This window comes from Erythrolamprus reginae, chromosome 10 (genome assembly GCF_031021105.1).
Source record: "Erythrolamprus reginae isolate rEryReg1 chromosome 10, rEryReg1.hap1, whole genome shotgun sequence".
Lineage (NCBI taxonomy): Eukaryota > Metazoa > Chordata > Lepidosauria > Squamata > Dipsadidae > Erythrolamprus > Erythrolamprus reginae.
Window position 1 is genome coordinate 20,239,156 of NC_091959.1, and position 22,955 is coordinate 20,262,110.

Genomic DNA, 22,955 nt, shown 5'->3' on the forward strand with positions numbered 1-22,955 from the left:
ACCAGCCAGTAATGGGCTGCTGCCCCCATGAGCAGAGGACACAGTGGGGGTAGTAAGTTTATGCACTATTTATTGAATACTTAATAGTTTTTTTATTGTCCTTCCTTCTCTAGTATCTTAGTATGATCTTGGATTACTTTTAAAATAGAAAAGAATTAAATGGTATATTTTTACCCATAAACACTTTAATCCTTTTAATCGTTATCTAGAACTGAACTTTTATAGCAATGAAATAAAATTGAGCTACTTGCCTAATCTGTTATCATACTGAACCTTGTTGGTTCAGTACAAAACCTAAAAATGTTCCTCTGCTCCTCAACAAATAATGCTGTCTATCATTGGTCATTTTTGAGCATGCAAGAAGGGAGAGGAAAGGAGAAAGAGGAAGAGGAAAGAAAAAGATGAGAAGAGAGCAAGGAAGGAAAAAAGAAGGAAAGAGGGGAAGGCGGGTCCCAGGGGAAGAGCCTTCTCTGTAGTGGCCCCGACCCTCTGGAACCAGCTCCCCCCTGAGATTAGAACTGCCCCCACCCTCCTTGCCTTTCGTAAGCTCCTTAAAACCCACTTCTGTCGTCAGGCATGGGGGAACTGATATAACTTCTCCAGGCCTATATTGTTTATGTATGGTATGTTGTGTGCATGTTTTTTATGTTATGGGGTTTTAGTTTTAATTATTAGATTTGTATTCTACATTGTTTTTTCTATTACTGTTGTGAGCCGCCCGAGTCTATGGAGAGGGGCGGCATACAAATTAAATAAATAAATGAAGGAAGGAAGGAAGGAAGAAGAAAGGAGAACGAAGAGGGAAGGAAAAAGAAGAAAAGGAAGGAAGGGAGATTATAATGAGAGCGAGGGAGGGTCTCAAAGTAAACTTTAATTCAAGTTAGTATATCTGTGTGTGGCTGAGTAGTTATTCACAACTAATCTCAGTCTAAACGTTTCTGTGTGTTCACAACCTTGGTAAATGTACGACTCTACTCGTACATCAACAATATCATTCCTAGCTGAAGGGATGACCTGTCCGATTTACATGGATCAAGGACCCTTTAAAATAACAAGATTAAGGAATCCATTCGACAGGTCCTCTCTCTCTCTCACTCTCTCTCAAGAACTTGGTCTAAAAAAAGAAACACAGACAAACAGAGGGATGACTGAGACACCAAGGAAAAGTTAATCAGAAAAGAACTAGACTGTCTGAGAAACTGCCAGAGGCTAAAGAACAATCCTCCAGGCAGATAATGTAGGGCAGGAAAAGAGGCTTAGCCAGGGAACAGGTATGTGGGAGGCCTCTTCTATGGCATGGTTGGTTAGACCTCTTCCACCAGAACAGCAGGATGCAAGCTCAGATGCAGAAGGAGAAGAAGATAAGACGGGCAGGCAGAGGACAGCCAGCGAAGAGGAATAAGCAATATTCCCCCTCTTATTAAAGATCTCAGCGGTAAGCGCAGGGCTGAGAGACAGCATGTTCCCTCCGCCTTGCCCAATTCAGTGATAAGTGCCAACAGAGAGGAAAAGGTGGGAGAGAGAGCCCACGAGGGGCTCTTGGCTGGAGAGGGAACAGCAACTTGAAATAATGCCTCTGTTCTTGCCTCTTGCGGGCGATAAAAAAAAAAAATTAGCCGTGGCTATTCTGCGCGTGATTGCCAGGTTATTTATTTAATTAATTAAAACCTCAGAGCCGCTCGGGCTTTGCATTTTCACTCATTCTGATGGTGTTTTCTCCCTTTCCCTGTCGGTTTATTGGATGAACTACAAACGACCGGATTTGCTGCACCGATTCAGCCGTTAAACCTTGGTTTACAGAGGACACGCATGAAGGTGTTAATGGTAATTCAGAGGAAGGAAGAGGAAGAGAGAGACAAAGAAAGGAAAGAAGAGAAGGAAAAAGGAGAAGAGCAAATAATAATAATAATTATTATTATTAATATTATTAATATTATTATTAATAATATTAATATTACTATTATTATTAATATTAATATTATTATTTATTAGATTTGTATGCCGCCCCTCTCTGGAGACTTAATAAAATACAATACATTACAAATCTAATAAAAATTTAAAAGTCAATTAAAAAACATTCATATAACATAAACAGTGTCATAAAATCCCCAACTACACAATCGTACACATTCAACCCAGTTAATCATACAATAGAGGTCAGAAAACACAACAAAGGGGGGAAGTAGTCATCCCCACACCTGGAAACAGAGGTGAGTCTTCAGCATTTTATGGAAGGCGAGGAGGGTGGGGGCTGTTCGAATCACCGGAAGGAGTTGATTCCAGAGGGCCGGGGCCGCCACAGAGAAGGCTCTTCCCCTGGGCCTCGCCAACCGACATTGGTTAGTTGATGGGACCCGGAGAAGGCAAACTCTGTGGGACCTAATCAGCCACTGGGATTTGTGCGGCAGAAGGCGATCTCATAGGTATTCTGGTCCAAGGCCATGCATCTTCATTTCCGCCAGTGGAACTGCGTTCCACCCTGTCCTGCCTGCTGCCTACCCCTGCTTCCCCCCCAAAAAAGCTGGAAAAAAAATGGCAACTGTATGCACAGTGCCGGAAAGTCGGAAAAAACAAAACAACCCCCCCCCCCCTTCACAAAAATCTAAAAAAAAATAATTTTTTAAAAAAAGATGGTGGTGCCCATGGACTGGCACTCACCAATCCAGTTCCATGACATCGCCACCGGGTCTCTACCAGTTCAGGCGGTCAGGTGTGAAATGGGAGGAACCCTGATCGATTCACAGATTGTCTTTTATTTAACTAAAACAGACATGCAAACTAGGTATATTTTAGAATATCTTCAAACAATACACAACGTAATAACCAGGAAAATAACATACGTGGAAATAAAATTAGAGTTTACCCATCAAGTATACTTTGATTTTTGTTTGTTTGTTACTTGGATGACTTCCTTTCATTTTGGAACCGAGGGGGAGGGGTCACATTGGTGATGGTCTTTGTGGTAACTGACATTGGTAATGGGGACACCTACCTTTGGATCCATTCTGAGGAGATTGTGGGGACCTCTGCTGCTGAACGTCGATCTTTTAATGGTCTTGCTGTGATGGAAATGATAATAGTCTTCCAAGCTCCCAACCTATAACGATAAAGGTTTAGAAACAAGTCAGGAAACTAACCACTTTCTTCAGTAGATAGAGGAGGTACACAATACATCGAAGTGAAATATTTTCTGTTGTCTTAAATCGGCCTTTCTCAACCTCATGACCTTCAGATCTCTTGATAATGCGAAAACAATTAAGCTTGAAGAGCCCCATCTGAAGTTAAATTTGAAACCAGCGATTCCCGTCTCCTATACTATTTTCCAATACTATCGCGATATTTTGAGCTAAAAACTTTAAAGGTTACCTTCACCTAGAACATTAATCTTAGTCAAGATTAGCAAAGCTGGAGCAACATTAGAACATGTCCTCTTAGCTGATCGTGAACTTTAATATTTTGAATTTTTGGCACCAAAAATGAAAGAAATGGGGGGAAAGGAAGACCAAATGCAAGCCATAATCATGGGATTTGCAGTTTAAAATCAGGTAAATGTAAGATACTTGTGATCTGGCATCCGACCAGAATACCTCCAGGGCCGCCTGCTGCCGCACGAATCCCAGCGACCGATTAGGTCCCACAGAGTTGGCCTTCTCTGGGTCCCGTTGACAAAACAATGATGTCTGGTGGGACCTAGAGGAAGAGCCTTCTCTGTGGCAGCCCCAGCCCTCTGGAATCAACTCCCCCCGGAGATTAGGGCTGCCCCCACCCTCCTCACCTTTTGTAAACTCTTGAAAACCCACCTATGTCGCCAGGCATGGAAGAATTGATATACCCTCAGCTGTCTTGGTTTATGTATGGTTTGTTTGGGTTGTATGATTGATTTTTAATAGGGGTTTTAAAAACTGTTTTAATATTGGATTTGTATATGATGCTTTTACTTGTTGTGAGCCGCTCCGAATCCTCAGAGAGGGGCTGCATACAAATCTAATGAAGTATTATTATTATTATTATTATTATTATTATTATTATTATTATTATTATTATTATGTCAATACAACACAGCAAACGAGATCACTATGCTGGATTTTGTATTTCATCACCAGTCGGGTGCTTCCTAAGCACCTAGGACTGCGTGATGTAGTGGCAAATTATGTTTGCCGATCCCAGTAAAGCAGCCTTTTGCAATTGACAGATGGAGATTTTGTCAATTCCGATGGTTTTCAAGTGTCCGCTGAGATCCTTTGGCACTGCGCCCAGCGTGCCAAGTACCACTGGGACCACTTTCACTGGCTTATGCCAGAGTCGTTGTATTATTATTATTATTATTATTATTATTATTATTATTATTATTACCCAAATGGAGGGCTGTGAAAATATTTAGACACCTCAAATCCTGGACACAAACTGCTTCAAAACGACGCTACAGAGCACTGCACACCAGAACAATTAGACACAAGTTTTTTCCCGAACGCCATCACTCTTCTAAACAAATAATTCCATCAACTGTCAAACTATTTACTAAGTCTGCATTACTATTAATATTAGTCTTCTCATCACCCCTATCACCCATCTCCACCCACCTATGATTGTATGACTGTAACTTTGTTGCTTGTATCCTTACAATTTATATTTATCGGTTCCTAATATGATTTAATTGCTTATTGTACCCAGACTATCATTAAAAGTATTAGTACCTTATGATACTTGACGAACGTATCTTTTCTTTTATGTAGACTGAGAGCATATACATCAAGACAAATTCCTTGTGTGTCCAATCACACTTAGCCAATAAAAATTCTATTCTATTCTATTCTATTCCAACAGCCTTAACCAAATCAGGATGAAAATTTAGTAGATAATTCAGGTATTTTAGGCTTGGTTACTGACAACCTTAATTAAGTTCAGTCCAACATGCTTGGTTAGTTAACAATTCAATATCTTGTGCAAACAAAGAATATTGATTTAAATGAAGAGCACCAGATTAAGGTGTTGTGTGAACACAAGTGACATGAATCCCAAATACATTTAGCAGGATATTTTCCTGATTAGGAATAGCTACCTTTAAATAATGAAAGACCTGATTAAGCATGATTGATTGATTGTATGCCGTCTACTTATTTTCGACTCCTAGATACCCCGTAGATTAAGCATGATTATTAGACTTATATTTAGTCAACATTTTTCTAAAGGTAACTATGGTAATATTAATTTAATATATCTTAGGTGACAGGAATTTGAACTGAAATATTTATTTGGTAAAAAGATCATAAAATAAAATATGCAGAATGAGATTTAATTCCTACATGGAGACAAATATAAAAGTGTACCTATAATATCCTGGCAACCGTCATAAAAATTTAAAGAGAGTGATAGAACTCTAATTGTAGTCCCATTACTGAAGGGGAAATAGCCTCTGCCAGACAGAATACATCTTAAAAGAAGAAAATATTTGTAAGCTTAGGGTTGAATTGTGGAATTCTTGGTGCTTCTGAGCTAAGAAATAACCAAGTTCAGAGAGCACCAAATAGATTTATTTCTTCTGCAGAATCCTCACCCTTATTCTTTTATAACCCTTCCTGTTCCTTCCACCCATTTTTTTCCCATCGGGTTGAAAGTGCAGGAGGTGAGGAAATAATGTGGAACATCTACTCTGCCAAGAGATGCTTCATCATCTTCATGCCTTCATCCACGATGTTCTGTCGGGCTCTCTGGTATGAGCCTCCCGAAAATTCACGGGTACAAATTTCAGACACACACGTTTGAAAGTTCAAAACAATGTCCTTTATCACAAAATTCAAAAGAAACAAAGCACCCTTTTGGTATTGCAAAAAGCACTCCTCCCCAAAACAACCTTGCAGGCTGTACAAGTCCCTTAATCAGTCCTTAAGTACTTAGCTAGTAGCTGTGAAGAAACATCACAGCCCTCCTTCTTCCCACGAAGTGAAACACACACACACACGTTGCTCTGCTTCGGTGTCAAAGTCGTGAAAAATCCACAAACAAAGTTCAGACACAGTGCGGCACGATCCTGAAGAACTACAATCAGATAATCTTCCACAACAGCCAAACTAGCACGCTGCTATTTATAGCAGCAGCTCTAAATACTGGAGCCCCACCCAAACACAGGTGGCCTCTCTTATCTCCTGTAATATGTCCTCAATTGGTCTCTTCGATGCATAAGTCTGTGCCTGCGTGGGTCTAACACTTCGTCATCCGAATCGGCCGAAGATAATGGTGATTGGCTTCCTGGGCTGTGTGCCAAGCCCCCCTCTTCCAAGTCACCCCCACCTTCTTCTTTGTCTGAGGAAACTGCGCTCCCTGACTCTGCCGGCAACAAAAAAGGCCTAGGACATGTTGACGTTTCCCCTGCCTCCTCCTCCACATTCCCTGGGGCAGGAGCTGGGCCAGAGCCAACCCACAACACACGAGAAGCCCCATCATCTAAAGTTGAGCATGTGCTGGCCATGATATTAATTGTTTAAAGTTTGGTGTTGAGAATGCTAAAAAAAAATATTTATTTTATTTAGTTTGTCGAACAGGTATGAGATAATGGCTTTAGGTATAAACATGGATGTGAGCACAGGAAATGAGTACAAATTAATAGGGACAATAGGACAGGGATGGTAGGCATGCTTGTGTGCTTATGCACACCCCCTTACAGACCTCTTAGGAATGGGGTGAGGTTTATGCACTATTTATTGAATACTTGATAGGTTTTTTTTATTGTCCTTCCTTCTCTAGTACTGTACCTTAGCAGGATCCTTGATTACTTTTAAAATCAGAAATAATTAAATAATATGTTTCTACCCATAAATGCTTTAATCATTTTAATCATTATCTAGAACTGAACTTTTATAGCAATTCCAGAAAATTGTGCTACTTGCCTAATCTGTTATCGTACTGAACCTTGTGGGTTCAGTACAAAGCCTTAAAATGTTCCTGTGCTCCTCAGCCAATAATGTTATCTATAATTTGTCCTTTTTGTGGCTATTCAAATAATGTGACTTGATCAACTGAAAACAAGTCCAAGCACCTATTTGAAAACTTATCTTGGTCGGTACACCACTCCCAACCAGTCACATGACCTTTAAGCCAACCCGGGTCACATGCTTGTCAAGCATGGTCACCTGGTCACATGACTATCAAGCCACACCCACAAAATAACCCACGCCCACAGTGGCAGTAAAAATTTTGGCAGTCCATCATTGCTGGAGATGGTGAAAAATGGACTAATGGGCCAACCAGAAGTTTGTTTGCTTCTGGTCACATGGCTGGGAAGCCACTCCTACACGGTCACATGACAATCAAGCCACACCCACACAAAAAACCACGCCCCACAGTGTGGTCATAAATTTTTTTTACAACCTTTCACTGGGTGAGGTCCACAGTGGACAGTTTAAGGTTAAAGCTAAGGGGATTTGAGGATGTAACAACAGAGCCAGGTGTTGTTTCCAGGCATTAACCACTCTGTTGCTGAAGTCATATTTTCTGCAGTCGAGTTTGGAATGGTTTTCTTTGAGTTTGTATCGATTGTTTGCCCGTGCATTATTGTGGTTGAAGTTGAAGTAGTCATTGACAGGTAGGACGTTGTAGCAGATGTGGGTTTGTTGGTTTGCAGATGTCTGGTATGGTGCTGCAACCCAACAGGACCAACACAGACTTCAGAGGAGAATCAGAACTGCAGAAAAAGCAATTGCTGCCAACCTGCCTTCCATTGAGGACCTGTATACTGCGTGAGTCAAAAAGAGGGCGGGGAAAATATTTACTGACCCTTCGCATCCTGGACACAAACTGTTTCAACTCCTACCCTCAAAACGTTGCTACAGAGCACTGCACACCAAGACAACTAGACACAAGAACAGTTTTTTTCCAAACGCCATCACTCTACTAAACAAATACTGTAATTCCCTCAACACTGTCAGACTTTCTACTAAATCTGCACTTCTATTCTACTAGTTTTTCTCATCATTCCTATCACCCATTTCCTCCCATGTTGACTGTATGACTGTAACTTGTTGCTTATATCCTAAGATTTTTATTAATATTGCTCCTTCATTGCTTATTTGACCCCTATGACAATCATTAAGTGTCGTACCACATGATTCTTGACAAATGTATATCTTATTTTATGTACGTTGAGAGCATATGCACCAGGACAAATTCCTTGTGTGTCCAATCACACTTGGCCAATAAAATTCTATTCTATTCTATTCAAGAATCTCTGTGAGTCACATGGAATCCAGAGGTATTGATAGACGCACCTCATGCCAAGTCGCTAAAAGCCAACATTTTGTTCTAATGGCCTATTTTTTCAATCGCCGAGGAACTCTGGAGAATGAGCTATTTTCTCTGTGGGCGCTACTGTCCCACAGCCAGGATTACCTGCCCCAGCTTGACTGCACATTCGCATTTGCACAGCTTCAACAGATCAGTTCTGTTGCTGTTTTTTAAGTTAATCTCCTCGGATTGTCTAGAAATGAGTCCCACTGGAACCAAGAGAGAGAGGTGTACGGTCCATCTGTCTAATCTTCTCGGCTTATGCGAATAGATAAACTGAACATTTTAGCCCCTTGCTAGAAGAATGAGCCAACTGAAATGGGGAGGGAGAAGGTAATTCCACACCCGAGACAACAAATTTAACCTTTGTGGTTTCTCAGCTCTGTTCTGGCAACATAATCTGCTTTGGCTGAGAAATGGCTGCCAAAGTTATAAAGCAGGCAAGACCGTGGAATCAAAACGCTCAGAAAAATCATCTTCACCTTAACAGGTACACCCACCTGAGAAACAGCTAAATGCCATGATTATTTTGCTGGTGCTGCAAGGATATGCACACTTATTCCATGAAAATGGGCCGCAATAAGCATGTAACCCACTACTTGTTGTAGCAATACCAAGAGCACTTATACAGAGTTTCACAGTGGTTTACAGCCCTCTCTAAGCAATTTACAAAGAGTCAGCCTATTGCTCCCAAGAATCTGAGTCCTTATTTTACCGAGTTTGGAAGGATGGAAGGCTGAGTCAACCTGGAACCTGGTGAGATTTGAACTGCCAAATTGCAGGCAGCTGGCAGTCAACAGAAACAGCCCGCAGTACTGCATTCTAACCACTGAGCTACCATGGTTCCTAAAATTTAAATCCTATGGCATCTCAGGATCCCTCCACAGCTGGATTACAGCATTCCTGTCAAACAGACAATAAGTTGTCAAAATTGGAAGCACCATTTCCACCCCGTCCCTGTTAAAAGTGGTGTTCCCCAAAGCAACGTACTAGGACCCACTCTTTTCATTCTCTACATCAACGACCTCTGCAATCATATCATAAGCAACTGTGTTCTTTTTGCCGACGATGTAAAACTTTTCAATACCACAGACAACACAACTATTATCCAAAAAGACCTTAACTTCATCTCAGATTGGTCTAACACTTGGCAACTTCAAATATCATATAGCAAATGTTCTGTTCTCCACATCGGCAAAAAGAATCCGAACTTCATATACAAACTAAATAAACAAAATCTGACAAACGTCCCCCACGCAGTAAAAGACCTTGGAATACTAATATCAAATGACCTAAGTGCCAAAGCCCACTGCAACAATACAGTGATCTCCCGATCATTGCGAGGGTTCCGTTCCAGGACCCCTCGCAATGACCGGTTTTTCGCGAAGTAGCGCTGCGGAAGTAAAAACACCATCTGCGCATGCGCAGATGATGTTTTTACTTCCGCAGCAGTAAGGAGCCGAAGATTGGGGTTTCCCCACCGCCCACGCAAACTCCTCGCTGCCGCTCGCCCGCCCTTCGCCCGCCCACGCCGTTCGCTCGCGCCGCTTCCCAGCTGAGTCCTGAAGCCAATTCGCTTCAGGACTCAGCTGGGAAGCGGCGAGAATGAACGGCGTGGGCGGGCGAAGGGCGGGCGGGCGGGCGGGCAGGCAGGCGGCGGACAAGCCGTTCGCTCGCGCCGCTTCCCAGCTGAGTCCTGAAGCCAATTCGCTTCAGGACTCAGCTGGGAAGCGGCGAGAATGAACGGCGTGGGCGGGCGAAGGGCGGGTGGGCGGCAGCGAGGAGTTTGCGTGGGCGGTGGGGAAACTCCTCGCTGATGCCCGCCGCTCGCCCTCCCGCCAGCAAGAGGGGGAAGACCTAGGGAAGCCGCCCAGCAGCTGATCTGCCCGGCGCCATCTACGCATGCGTGCCCATAGAAAAAAGGGCGTGCATGCGCAGATGGTGTTTTTACTTCCGGGTTGCAAAATCGCCATATAGCCGTTTCGCAATGATCGGGATCGCAATACCCGGGGGATCACTGTATCGCCAAAAGGGCTTCTAAAATTGTCAACCTGATCCTACGTAGCTTCTGCTCCGGCAATCTCACACTACTCACCAGAGCTTACAAAACTTTCGCCAGACCCATCCTTGAATACAGCTCAACTGTCTGGAACCCACACTGAATTTTGGACATCAACACCCTAGAAAATGTCCAACGATACTTCACCAGAAGAGCCCTTCACTCCACCTCTCAAAACAGAATACCCTACGAAACTAGACTTACAATCCTGGGTCTAGAAAGCTTAGAACTATGACGCCTTAAACATGATCTAAGTATTGCCCACAAGATCATATGCTGCAACATCCTGCCTGTCAATGACTACTTCAGCTTCAACCGCAATAACACAAGAGCACGCAACAGGTTCAAACTTAATATCAACCGCTCCAAAGTTGACTGTAAAAAATATGACTTTAGCAATCGAGTTGTTGAAGCGTGGAACTCATTACCAGACTCCATAGTGTCAACTCCCAACCCCCAACATTTTTCCCTTAGACTTTCCACGGTTGACCTCTCCAGGTTCCTTAGAGGTCAGTAAGGGGGCGAGCGTAAGTGCACTAGTGTGCCTTCCGTCCCCTGTCCAATTGTCTCTCCTATATTTTATATATCTTTTCTCCCATTCATTTATCCTGTTCATTGATGTATTCTATTCTCATATCTTTTCTTCTATCCCTTCCCTACTACATGTTTTTATTTTCTTTAACTTTCAATTTGTATTGGACAAAATAAATAAATAAATAAATAAATAAATACATACATACATACATACATACATACATACATAAATACATAAATACATAAATACATAAATACTGTACATAAATAAATAAATAAAATAACAGAAACAGCCCGCAGTACTGCATTCTAACCACTGAGCTACCATGGTTCATGTAGAAACTTTTATGTTCCCTGTGTGAACAGTTGCAAAGGCAATTTCTGGAAACCTGTAGATCATTTAAGGTTGCCTTGGAGTCTCGGAACGCAGTGGTTAGAGTGCAGTACTGAAAGCTACTTCTGCTGATCACCAGCTGCCAGCAATTTGGCAGATCAAATCTCAGTAGGCTCAAGGTTGACTCAGCTTTCCATCCTACAAAGGTCAGTAAAATGAGGACTCAGATTGTTGGGGCAATAGGCTTACTCTCTGCAAACCACTTAGAGAGGGCTGTAAAGCACTGTGAAGCAGCATAATAATAATAAATGCTATTGCTGTTTAAGATTGAAACAATGTCATCAAAATTCCAAAAATGCTTTTTCCAAAAGGCAATTGGACTTTCTTGGGGTTTTTTCCCTTAAAATGTTTCACCTTAAACTTCTTCAGTTTGGAAGAATTGAGAACTGAAGAGGCTTCTTGGATGACAAGTGAAACATTTTCAAAGGAAGAAAAGCCAAGAAAGTCCAGTTGCCTTTTGAGAGGAGGAACACACATTTGGGACAACCATGACCTGGAAGATGGTCTCCAAAGATGAAGACCATCACAACATCATGTGATGGAGAGAAGTGGAGAAAAGGACAAGACCCCAGCGTTCATCAAGTTAGAAATCTAACCAAATCCACAAAGTTCTTTGAGCACCTTAGGGAAGGTTTCTTAATTGTATTGATCCACTCAAACTGCCAACAAAGGTGCGTATAGTCAAGGCTATGGTTTCCCCAGTGGCAGTATGTGGCTGTGAAAGTTTCAACCACAACAACACTAGAGCACACAACAGATTCAAGCTTAATATTAACCTCTCCAAACTTGACTGTAAAAAATATGACTTTAGTAATCGAGTTGTCGAAGCGTGGAACTCATTACCGGACTCTGTAGTGTCATCCCCTAACTGTTCTGTCGAGCTCTCTGGTAGAATCCTCCCAAAAATTCACAGGTACAAATTTCAGACACACACACGTTTGAAAATTCAAAACAATGTTCTTTATAATGAAAAGTCACTTAAACCAAGCTCTCTTTTGGTATAGCCAAGAGCACTCGTCTCCAAACAAACTGGTAATTTATACAAGTCCCTTATCAGTTCTGTGATACTTAGCTTGCAGCTGTGAGGCAATTCACAGTCCTTCTTCTTTCACAAAGTGAAACACACTTTGCCCTGGTTTAGTTTCAAAGCAGGGAAAAATCAGCACACAAAAGGTCAAAGTCAGTAAAGCAAGCACAAAACACAAGGATCAGATAATCCTCCACAATGGCCAAACCCACAGGCTGCTATTTATAGCAGCCTCACTAATTACCACAGCCCCACCCAACCACAGGTGGCCTCATTTTCTTTGATAATAATCTCTCAGTTGTTGTTGCCTATGCATCGCTCTCCGCATGCGTGGCTGTATCATTAACTCTTGTTCTGAATCCAAGGAGGAGCTAGATAATTGATCTCCTTCTGAGCTGTCTGCCACACTCTCCTCCTCCCTGTCACTCATGTCTTCTTGGTCAGAGGAGCCTTCGTCAGCAGATTCCACTGGGGGGGGGCAAAACAGGCCTGCAGCATGTGGATGTCTCCCCCATATCCACAGTCCCTGGGGCAGGAGCTGGGCCAGAGCTAACCACAACACCTAACCCCCAACATTTTACCCTTAGACTATCCACGGTTGACGTCTCCAGGTTCCTAAGAGGTCAGTAAGAGGGGTGCATAAGTGCACTAGCGTGCCTTCCGTCCCCTGGCCTATTGTCTTTCCTATATCTCATATATCTATTCTCCTATTCCTATATCTTTTCTTCTATTCTTTCTTTGATATATTTCACTATGAGAATACCCTCTATAACCTTCATTATGTATTGGACAAAATAAATAAAAAATAAAAAATAAATCATAAGGAAGGCTGAGTGCCAATGAATTGAGGCTTTGGAACTCTGGTGCTGGAGAAGACTCCTGCGAGTCCCTTGGGCTGCAAGGCAATCCAACTGGTCAGTCCTAGAGGAGATCAACCCTGACTGCTCTTTGGAAGGGCAGATCCTGAAGAGGAAACTCAAAGACTTTGGCCAACTAATGAGAAGGAATGACTCACTGGAGAAGAGCCCAATGCTGGGAACGATTGAGGGCGAAAGAAGGAGGGGACAGCAGAGAATAAGGTGGCTGGATGGAATTACTGAAGCAGTCAGTGTGAGCTAAATGGACTCCAGGGAAGGACAGGAGGACCTGGAGGAACGTTGTTCAGGAGGTCGCGATGGGTCGGACATGACTTCGCAACTAACAACAACAACACAAACTGCAGTGTTATATACATTTCCCCAGGAAATAGGTCTCACTGAAAACCATGAACCTTAAATCTGATTGAATGTGTATCGGACTGAATTATAGAACTCTTATGATTTATTTATTTGCCAGATTTATATCCTGCCTTTCCTTGGGAAGCTCAAGGCAGCAACCATGGAAATCCTTCTTCCAATTTTTCTGCACCACCACTGAAAGAGAGCGACTAGCCTAAAGTCACTGAGTAGGTTTCTATGCTATGGCTTTCTGCATAAATCAGTGTTGGAACAAATACAGTACACCACTCTTACACAAGGAAAACAGACATTTCATTTTTTGATAATGAATATGTATGTCACAAGAAGTTTCACCTTCATATACTCCTATGGGCAGAAGGAGGTAGATAATGACAGAATGCATGAAAGTACCATTTATTTAACCATTATAAATCACAACAGAGTTCATGCAATACACTAAACCAGTGTTTCCCAACCTTGGCAACTTGAAGATATCTGGACTTCAACTCCCAGAATTCCCCAGCCAGCCTTCGCTGGCTGGGGAATTCTGGGAGTTAAAGTCCAAATATCTTCAAATTGCCAAGGTTGGGAAACACTGCACTAAACCACAAATCAAGGTTTCGTACTTAGCTTCGTATAGCATGCTAAGCAAAATCTAAAGCAAGCCAAGTTAGCACAATGGGCAAAAAAAGTTATGTTGTGGTTTGTAGCATCCTGGAATAAATGCAGTCAGGGAAATGATTTCAAACGGACATACGCACACACCTTTAAGGGACTAGGGGAGACATGATAGCAGTCTTTCAATACTTGAGTAACTCCTACAAAGAGCCCATTTGGTGCTTTGGGAAGGGGGACAAACTATTTCCCAAAGTACCAAAAGGCAAGACAAAAAACAATGGATGGAAATTAACCAAGGAGAAAAGCAACCTAGAACTAGAAATTCCCTAACAGTGAGTGCAACCAACCAATGAAATAACAGCAACAACAACACTTGGGAAGTGTTTGACTTGTGATATTGTGATAGGAAATCCAGCATACAAATCTCATTTGCTATGTATTACTGTTTTTTTGTGAATAACATAATAATAATAATAATAATAATAATAATAATAATAATAATAATAATAATACCTACACCACTTCAGACAAATGGCTTTCCAACATCTTAAAAATTTCCAGTGTTGGAGCATTCACAACTTCTGTAGGCAAGCTGTTCCACAGGTTAATTGTTCTAACTGTCAGAACATTTCTCCTTAGTTCTAAGTGGCTTCTCTCCTTTTTTAGTTTCCACCCATTGCTTCTTGTTCTACCCTCAGGTGCTTTGGAGAATAGGCTGACTCCCTCTTCTTTGTGGCAGCCCTGAGATATTGGAACACTGCTGTCATGTCTCCCCTGGTCCTTCTTCACATTAAACTAGCCATGCCAAGTTCCTGCAACCGTTCTTTATATATTTTAGCATTCAGTCCCCTAATCATCTTTGTTGCTCTTCTCTGCACTCTTTCTAGAGTGCAGAGAATGGAATAGGTGATGTTCAGATGTTGTGGGTGTTCCATCACTGGAGGCTTTCAACAACAGAGTGGACAATATTTGTTTGTTTTATATTTTATTTTATTTATTATTTTATTTTATTTTATTTTATTTTATTTTATTTATTTTATTTATTTTATTTATTTTATTTATTTTATTTATTTTATTTATTTTATTTATTTTATTTATTTTATTTATTTTATTTATTTTATTTATTTTATTTATTTTATTTATTTTATTTATTTTATTTATTTTATTTATTTTATTTATTTTATTATATTTTATTTTATTTTATTTTATTTTAATTATTGATTGATTGATTGATTGATTGATTGATTGGATTTGTATGCCGCCCCTCTCTGTAGACTCGGGGCGGCTAACAACAGAAATAAAAACAGCATATAACAATCCAATATTAAAAGTTAAAAACCCTTATTATAACACCAAACATACATACAGACATACCATGCATAAAATTGTAAAGGCCTAGGGGGAAAGAGTATCTCAGTTCCCCCATCCCTGGCGGCAGAGGTGGGTTTTAAGAAGCTTACGAAAGGCAAGGAGGATGGGGGCAATTCTAATCTCTGGGGGGGAGTTGGTTCCAGAGGGCCGGGGCCACCACAGAGAAGGCTCTTCCCCTGGGTCCCGTCAAGCGACATTGTTTAATTGACGGGACCCGGAGAAGACCCACTCTGTGGGACCTAACTGATCGCTGGGATTCGTGTAGCAGAAGGCGGTCCCAGAGATAATCTGGTCCGATGCCATGAAGGGCTTTATAGGTCATAACCAACACTTTGAATTGTGACCGGAAACTGATCAGCAACCAATGCAGACTGCGGAGTGTTGGCGCAACATGGGCATATTTGGGAAAAGCCTGAAATTGTATAGGTTCTCCTGCTCTACCAGGGGGTTAGACTAGAAGACCTCTAAAGTCCCTTCCAACTTTATTATTCTATGTTCTCATTTGCTTCCAATTTCTACATGTCACTAGTCATTACCTGCCTGGTATCTTCCAGATGTTTTGGACCACACATCCTTTTTTTCAGTCAATTTGGTGCAATCGAGGGGATTAAACTAACAAAATTACATTCTATTTCTGAAGCAGTTCAATTCTATTGATACCTGAAGGAGAAACTGATTGTCACTCCCTTATGGATAATAAAATGTCTGAATGCTAGTAACGAGAAGAATTAGAATCCAACATATCAGCTCGGACGTATGGTTCTAACCACGGTTTACTGAATAAATGGGAGTGGGTTACATCTGCCCAACCCATTTCAATTTTGTGCAGCATGCAAATCCTAACGTATAACACCCCAATTTGGCTGAAGGAATGGAGGAGATAGACACACAACATTGATTGTTGTTTTCCCCCTTAGTTTTTAAGGGCTCGTGTATAATTTAAAAATAGCACTTTGTTTCCCCGCTGCAGTTGTTTTAAGTTTGGAGTTTGTTCTGTCGGGCTCTCTGGGAGACTCCTCCCAAAAATTCACAGGTATAAATTTCAGACACACACACATTTGAAAATTCAAAACAATGTTCTTTATAATGAAAATTCAAATAAACTAAGCCCTCTTTTGGTATAGCAAAGAGCACTCATCTCCAAACAAACTGGTAATTTGTACAAGTCCCTTATCAGTTCTGTGATACTTAGCTTGCAGCTGTGAGGCAATTCACAGTCCTTTTTCTTTCACAAAGTGAAACACACTTTGCTCTGGTTTAGTTTCAAAGCGGGGAAAAATCAGCGCACAAAAGGTCAAAGTCAGTAAAGCAGTCACAAAACACAAGGATCAGATAATCCTCCACAATGGCCACACCCACAGGCTGCTCTTTATAGCAGCCTCACTAATTACCACAGCCCCACCCAACCACAGGTGGCCTCATTTTCTTTGATAATAATCTCTCAGTTGTTGTTGCCTATGCATCGCTCTCCGCATGCGTGGCTGTATCATTAACTCTTGTTCTGAATCCAAGGAGGAGCTAGATAATTGATCTCCTTCTGGGCTGTCTGCCACACTCTCCTCCTCCCTGTCACTCATGTCTTCTTGGTCAGAGGAGCCTTCATCAGCAGATTCCACCGGGGGCAAAACAGGCCTGCAGCATGTGGATGTCTCTCCCACATCCACAGTCCTTGGGGCAGCAGCTGGGCCAGAGCTAACCACAACAGAGTTTGTCCTTTTTTCAAAAAAAAGAAGGTGCAGATGGAATATAATTGTAATCCTTCCAGACCATTCAATAGAGTGCCAGGAGGAAGTTTGATTTTTGCTTAGCTGCTCCCTTCCCAGGAGGTAAAGGTTATAAATAAGCAGAGAAATGTGCATCTATATTTAGCCTGCAGAATAGTGTCTAGCACACTCTAAAAAGCAACCCCCCCTCCCCAAAATGAATTATGGAAAACAAAATGTCAATGCTTCCATTCATGCAACTGAACCGTAAACCAACCAACCAAATTTTAAACTAGCATGTCGTGCGGTTCTAAAACTACAGAAGGTGGTCGGTCCGTAATTTGGTATGTTGCAAGAATCTGAAAAATGCCTTTAAAAAAAAAAAGTTCAATTAAAGTCAGGTGGCTACATGGGAGAGTTTTAACCCTGGGCCTTTGCTGTTCCAACGTGGGCTGAATCATCTGCCACATCAGCTGTTTGCACTAGGAAAAAGCACACTTCAGCTTATACAAGTGGGTCAATTCCTTCCAGAGCGACGAGAAGGTGCTTCGGTTAGAAAGGGTTACAAACCTTGCATCTAAAAACACGTACAAAAATAGATGGGGAAACTGTGTCCCCACTGTAATGTGCTTTGAAAATCCGTTCAACCCACGTTTAATATAAAGAAGACCACACCGTGAGCATCTCTTAGACCGTGCCCAGAAGAAGTTTTTGTTTGGAGGAATGTCCCACCTAGGGCCACTTGAAGGAACCATCAAGCATCGGAGACCTGAACTATTCAGAGTTAACCAATTACGTAACAGATTTGGATGGGACCTTGTAGGTCATCTAGTTCAACGCCCTGCACAAGGAGGAGACTGACACCATTTCTGGCAAATGGCAGCCTAATCCCTTCTTGAAAGTCTCAAGTGATGAAGCTCCCACAACTTCCGAAGGCAACTTCTGTTCCATCGGTTGTTTGTTCTCACTGTCAGAAAGTTCCTCCTTATTTCTAGGCTGAATCTCTCCTTGATCAGTTTCTTTCCATTATTTCTTGTCTGGACTACAGGTGCTTTGGAAAATAACTTGGCCCCCTCCCCTCTCTGGTAGCTCCTCAAATATTAGAAGTCTGCTTCTAATATTTGGGAGATTGTGATCCCCTTATATAGAGCGCTGGCGAGACCACATTTGGAATACTGTGTTCAGTTCTGGAGACCTCACCTATAAAAAGATATTGACAAAATTGAACGGGTCCAAAGACGGGCTACAAGAATGGTGGAAGGTCTTAAGCATAAAACCTATCAGGAAAGACTTCAGGAACTCAATCTGTACAGTCTGGAGGACAGAAGGAAAAGGGGGGACATGATCGAAACATTTAAATATGTCAAAGGGTTAAATAAGGTTCAGGAGGGAAGTGTTTTTAATAGGAAAGTGAACACAAGAATAAGGGGGCACAATCTGAAGTTAGTTGGGGGAAAGATCAAAAGCAACATGAGAAAATATTATTTTACTGAAAGAGTAGTAGATCCTTGGAACAAACTTCCAGCAGACGTGGTTGGTAAATCCACAGTAACTGAATTTAAACATGCCTGGGATAAACATATATCCATTGTAAGATAAAATACAGGAAATAGTATAAGGGCAGTCTAGATGGACCATGAGGTCTTTTTCTGCCGTCAGTCTTCTATGTTTCTATGTTTCTATGTCTTCCCTGGTCCTTCTCTTTAGTAGACTAGCCATGCTCATTTCTTGTAACAGTTCTTCATACGTTTTAGTCTCCAGTCCCCTAATCATCCTGGTTGCTCTTCTCTGCACTCTTTTCAGTGTCTCAAACTTATTTTTTGTAGGGTGGTGACCAAAATTGGATGCAGTATTCTAGGTGTGATCTAACTAAGGCTTTATAGAGTGATATTAGTAGCTCACTTGATCTTGACTATTAGTTAGCACCTGAAGAGCAAACAGAATACCTGGAGATCAACGTGACAACCTCAAGATTGCATGCAAATAGTCCCAGGTTCTAAGTTTGCATTTTGGGCAGAAATTAAACAATAAAAACTTTTACGGAAAACCATGTTTATCTGTGGTTCTGTTGGCTGCCAATGGGGCTCTCCCAAGTCTTAGAAGACCCCAATGTATGTTCAAGCAGTTGTGGTTAAATTAGCTCCCTCGTGTTTTTAACTTCTTGACTTGTTAGATCACAAAAGCTTCTCCTTGTTAGCTTTCCCATCTCTACTCCCATCTGCTTTGTTAGGATGTTTGCCACCCTCTGCTTTTGATTGATTTTCCCCATATCCTGCTCAGCAATGTACGAGCTTTCGATTCCAAATGGAGCAGTGTTTTAAGGGAACCAGATTTTTTTGTACTGTTGTTGCTTTTTAAAATGTCTAAAATGACTAATGGGCACCACGACGCAACACACATTCCGTCTTTTCGCCATGCCGGTTGCAGGGGGCTGCCACAAACTGTATCTGGGAATCTGTAAAATTAAATATTTACATCTCCTCCAGAAAAGAAAAAACCAACAGGGCAGAATCAAAACTAAGAATAAATTAAGCCAAACGCTAGCAAACCACATAACCATCCAGCCAAGGAACGTGCAGCTTCTATTTTAATCTGAGCTGGAAACAAGGTTTAGTCTTAGTAGCAAAGCATTTTAAAGGAATGTTCAGTATAGGGTCGGCTATTGGTCACGGTGGAACACAGGGTTTTTTCCCCTTAACTTTCTTGGAAATTTCCTGCTGCAGCAGACCAGCCTTGTAATCCCAGTTGTACATTTGTCCACAATCATTTTGCTCCTTTGCATTCTGGCTTGCTCCAGTGTTTCAGGAGACAAGCAACACCCCCTTTCTTTCTGCATTCTTTCTGTGCCATCTCAGGAAGCTCAAACTGCCCAAGGAGCTGCTGATCCAGTTCTACAGAGGAATCACTGAGTCTGTCATCTGCACCTCTATAACTGTCTGGTTTGGTGCTGCAGGCCAACAAAGACCAACACAAACTTCAGAGGATAATCAGAACTGCAGAAAATACAATTGCTACCAACTTGCCTTCCATTGAGGACCTATATACTGAATGAGTCAAAAAGAGGGCTGTGAAAATATTGACTGACCCCTCGCATCCTGGACACAAACTGTTTCAAGTCCTACCCTCAAAACGATGCTATAGGGCACTGCACACCAAGACAACTAGAAACAAGAACAGTTTTTTTCCCCAAAAGCCATCACTCTACTAAACAAATAATTCCTTCGCCCCGTCAAACTATTCACTAAGGCTGCATTACTATTACTATTAGTCTTCTCACCATTTCTATCACCTTTCTCCTCCCACTTATGACTGTATGATTGTAACCTATTGCTTGTATCCTAAGATTTTTATTCATATTGATTGTTTCTTGATTGCTAAACAAATAATTCCCTCAACACTGTCAAACATTTTACTAAATCTGCACCTCTATTTCTACTAGTTTTTTCTCTCACCATTCCTATCACCCTTTTTCTCCCACTCAAAACTGTATGACTGCAACTTATTGCTTGTATCCTTAAGATTTATATCAATATTGATTGTTTCTTGATTGCTTGTTTGTACCCAATAGCAATCATTAAGTGTTCCACCTTATGATTCTTGACAAACGTATCTATTCTTCTCTGTACAGAGAGCATATGCACCAAAGACCAATTCCTTGTGTGTCCAATCACACTTGGCCAATAAAGAATTCTATCCTATTCTAGTCTACTTCCAACTTATTATTATTATTATTATTATTATTATTATTATTATTATTATTATTTTTGTATGCCGCCCCTCCCCGCAGACTCGGGGCGGTTCACAGCAGTAATAAAACAATATACAGTAACAAATCTAACATTAAAAGTCTAAAAACCCATTATTTAAAAAGCATACACACAAACATATCATACATAAAACTACATAGGCAAGGGGAGATATCTCAGTTCCCCCATGCCTGACGGCAGAGGTGGGATTTAAGGAGTTAACAAAAGGCAAGGAGGGTGTGGGCAATCCTAATCTCCGGGGGGGGAGCTGGTTCCAGAGCGTTGGGGCCGCCACAGAGAAGGCTCTTCCCCTGGGTCCCGCCAGCCGACATTGCTTAGTCGACGGGACCCGGAGAAGGCCAACTCTGTGGGACCTAACCGGCTGCTGGGATTATCTCAGCAGGTTGAAGGAAGTCATGTCAGGTCACAGAAGAGTCAGTGTTAGAAGTTCTATGAGATGATACTTCAGCTGTAATTGAAATAACCTCTTTTGGCTTTGCACAGGGGAAGCTTCTTATTTTCTAAAGTTGTGGAAAATCTGAGCGTATGCATGTATCAGTAAATCCCTCTCTAGCTTGACATCAGGAATGAGTTATCTTTTTTTTTTCTTACCCAAACATATATTACTATTTGTGTGTACATACAACTCACATGAGGCGGTTTTGAAAAATGCCTCTTCCGTTGTCTGTTTTGTTAGTAATTTATTTCTGCGGTATTACCTTCCTGATCCCCTGCTGATAGAGTTTACATTTTCCGGTCTTTATTACGTTCATTTAGTCCTAAACTCTAAATCTAGTTTCTAATCTGCAATGCCCGGGGTCTTCATTTTTAGTATAAATTAAATTCATAAATTCAATCAAGGCAAAGAGAAGCGTTCCCATCGCCTACCACCCGCAAAGAGATAGGCGCTCCTCTCTATTTGTCACTGCTGAAGTTCTAAATGCAAGAACGAAAACGCATCGGTAACAAACGGAAGGAAAAATAAGGGCAAGAAAATAAGCAGCTGGAAAGACCCAAAGAAAAGGGGGCGAAATTTGAAGGCCAAAGAAAAAGACACAGCATCAGGAGCAGAGAGAGGTGGTTTCTCCTGGTTTGTACCGGTTCTATAGAACTGGTAGCAAACTGCTGGTGACATCACAAAATGCGTTCTGTTAGTGCTGGTCGGTGCATGCCATCTTTTTTGGGGGGAGATTTTTGGGGGGAATTAAAAAAAAAATTCCCGGATTCCCCCCCCCCCCTGTGCATGCACAGAAGATGATTTTCCAGCACTACACATGCACTGCCGTCTTGTTTTCAGCTTTTTGGGGCGGATAATTTTTTTTTCAGATTTTGTGCCACGCGGTGCAGGAGGAAGCGAACTGGCAGCGAGATAACCCAAAGTTCTCTTTGGGCTGTTGGTTACTTGGACCAGTGCATAGCTCCAGTTAGAAAAATGGAAAGTGTGTGCGCTGCTGCGCATCCCAATGCATGCACACGCACCCCCCCATACGAGGTTTTGGCTTCTGCACATGCGCACTGTTGTGGTCAGCTCTGGCCCAACTCCTGCCCCAAGGAATGTGCAGGTGGATGTGGGGAAAACATCCACATGCCGCAGGCCTGTTTTGCTCCCGATGGAATCTGCCGACGATGCCTCCTCTGACCAAGGAAGCGTGAGTGACAGGGAAGAGGGGAGTTTGGCAGACAGCCCAGGAGGAGATCAATCATCTGTATCATCCTTGGATTCTGAACAAGAATTAATGACACATCCACGCATGTGTAGAGTGATGCATAGGAGACAACAACTGAAGGATTATTACAAGAGAAAATGAGGCCACGTGTGGTTGGGTGGGGCTGCTGTAATTAGTGCTACAGATAAAAGTGTAGCTTGGTGTTTTAGCCTCATGGCAGTTTATCTGATTCATTGTTTCGTCAAGATCGTGGTTTTTGTGCAGTTCAAGATTGTGTGTGGACTCTCTGGACTTTAGAATTGGACTCAATTTCCCAGTTATTGGGTGAGCAATTGGATTGCA

The 22,955-nt window shown here is 41.8% G+C and overlaps 1 protein-coding gene across 1 annotated transcript in view; it reads right to left on the minus strand.

The window, feature by feature from the left end:
- PCSK6 (proprotein convertase subtilisin/kexin type 6) overlaps nucleotides 1–22,955 on the minus strand; it is a 175,997-nt gene that overhangs the window by 132,405 nt on the left and 20,637 nt on the right. Inside the window, exon 2 of the mRNA XM_070763474.1 lies at nucleotides 2,993–3,097. Within this exon, the coding sequence (XP_070619575.1) occupies nucleotides 2,993–3,097 (105 nt within the window). The remainder of the gene's footprint in view (nucleotides 1–2,992; nucleotides 3,098–22,955) is intronic.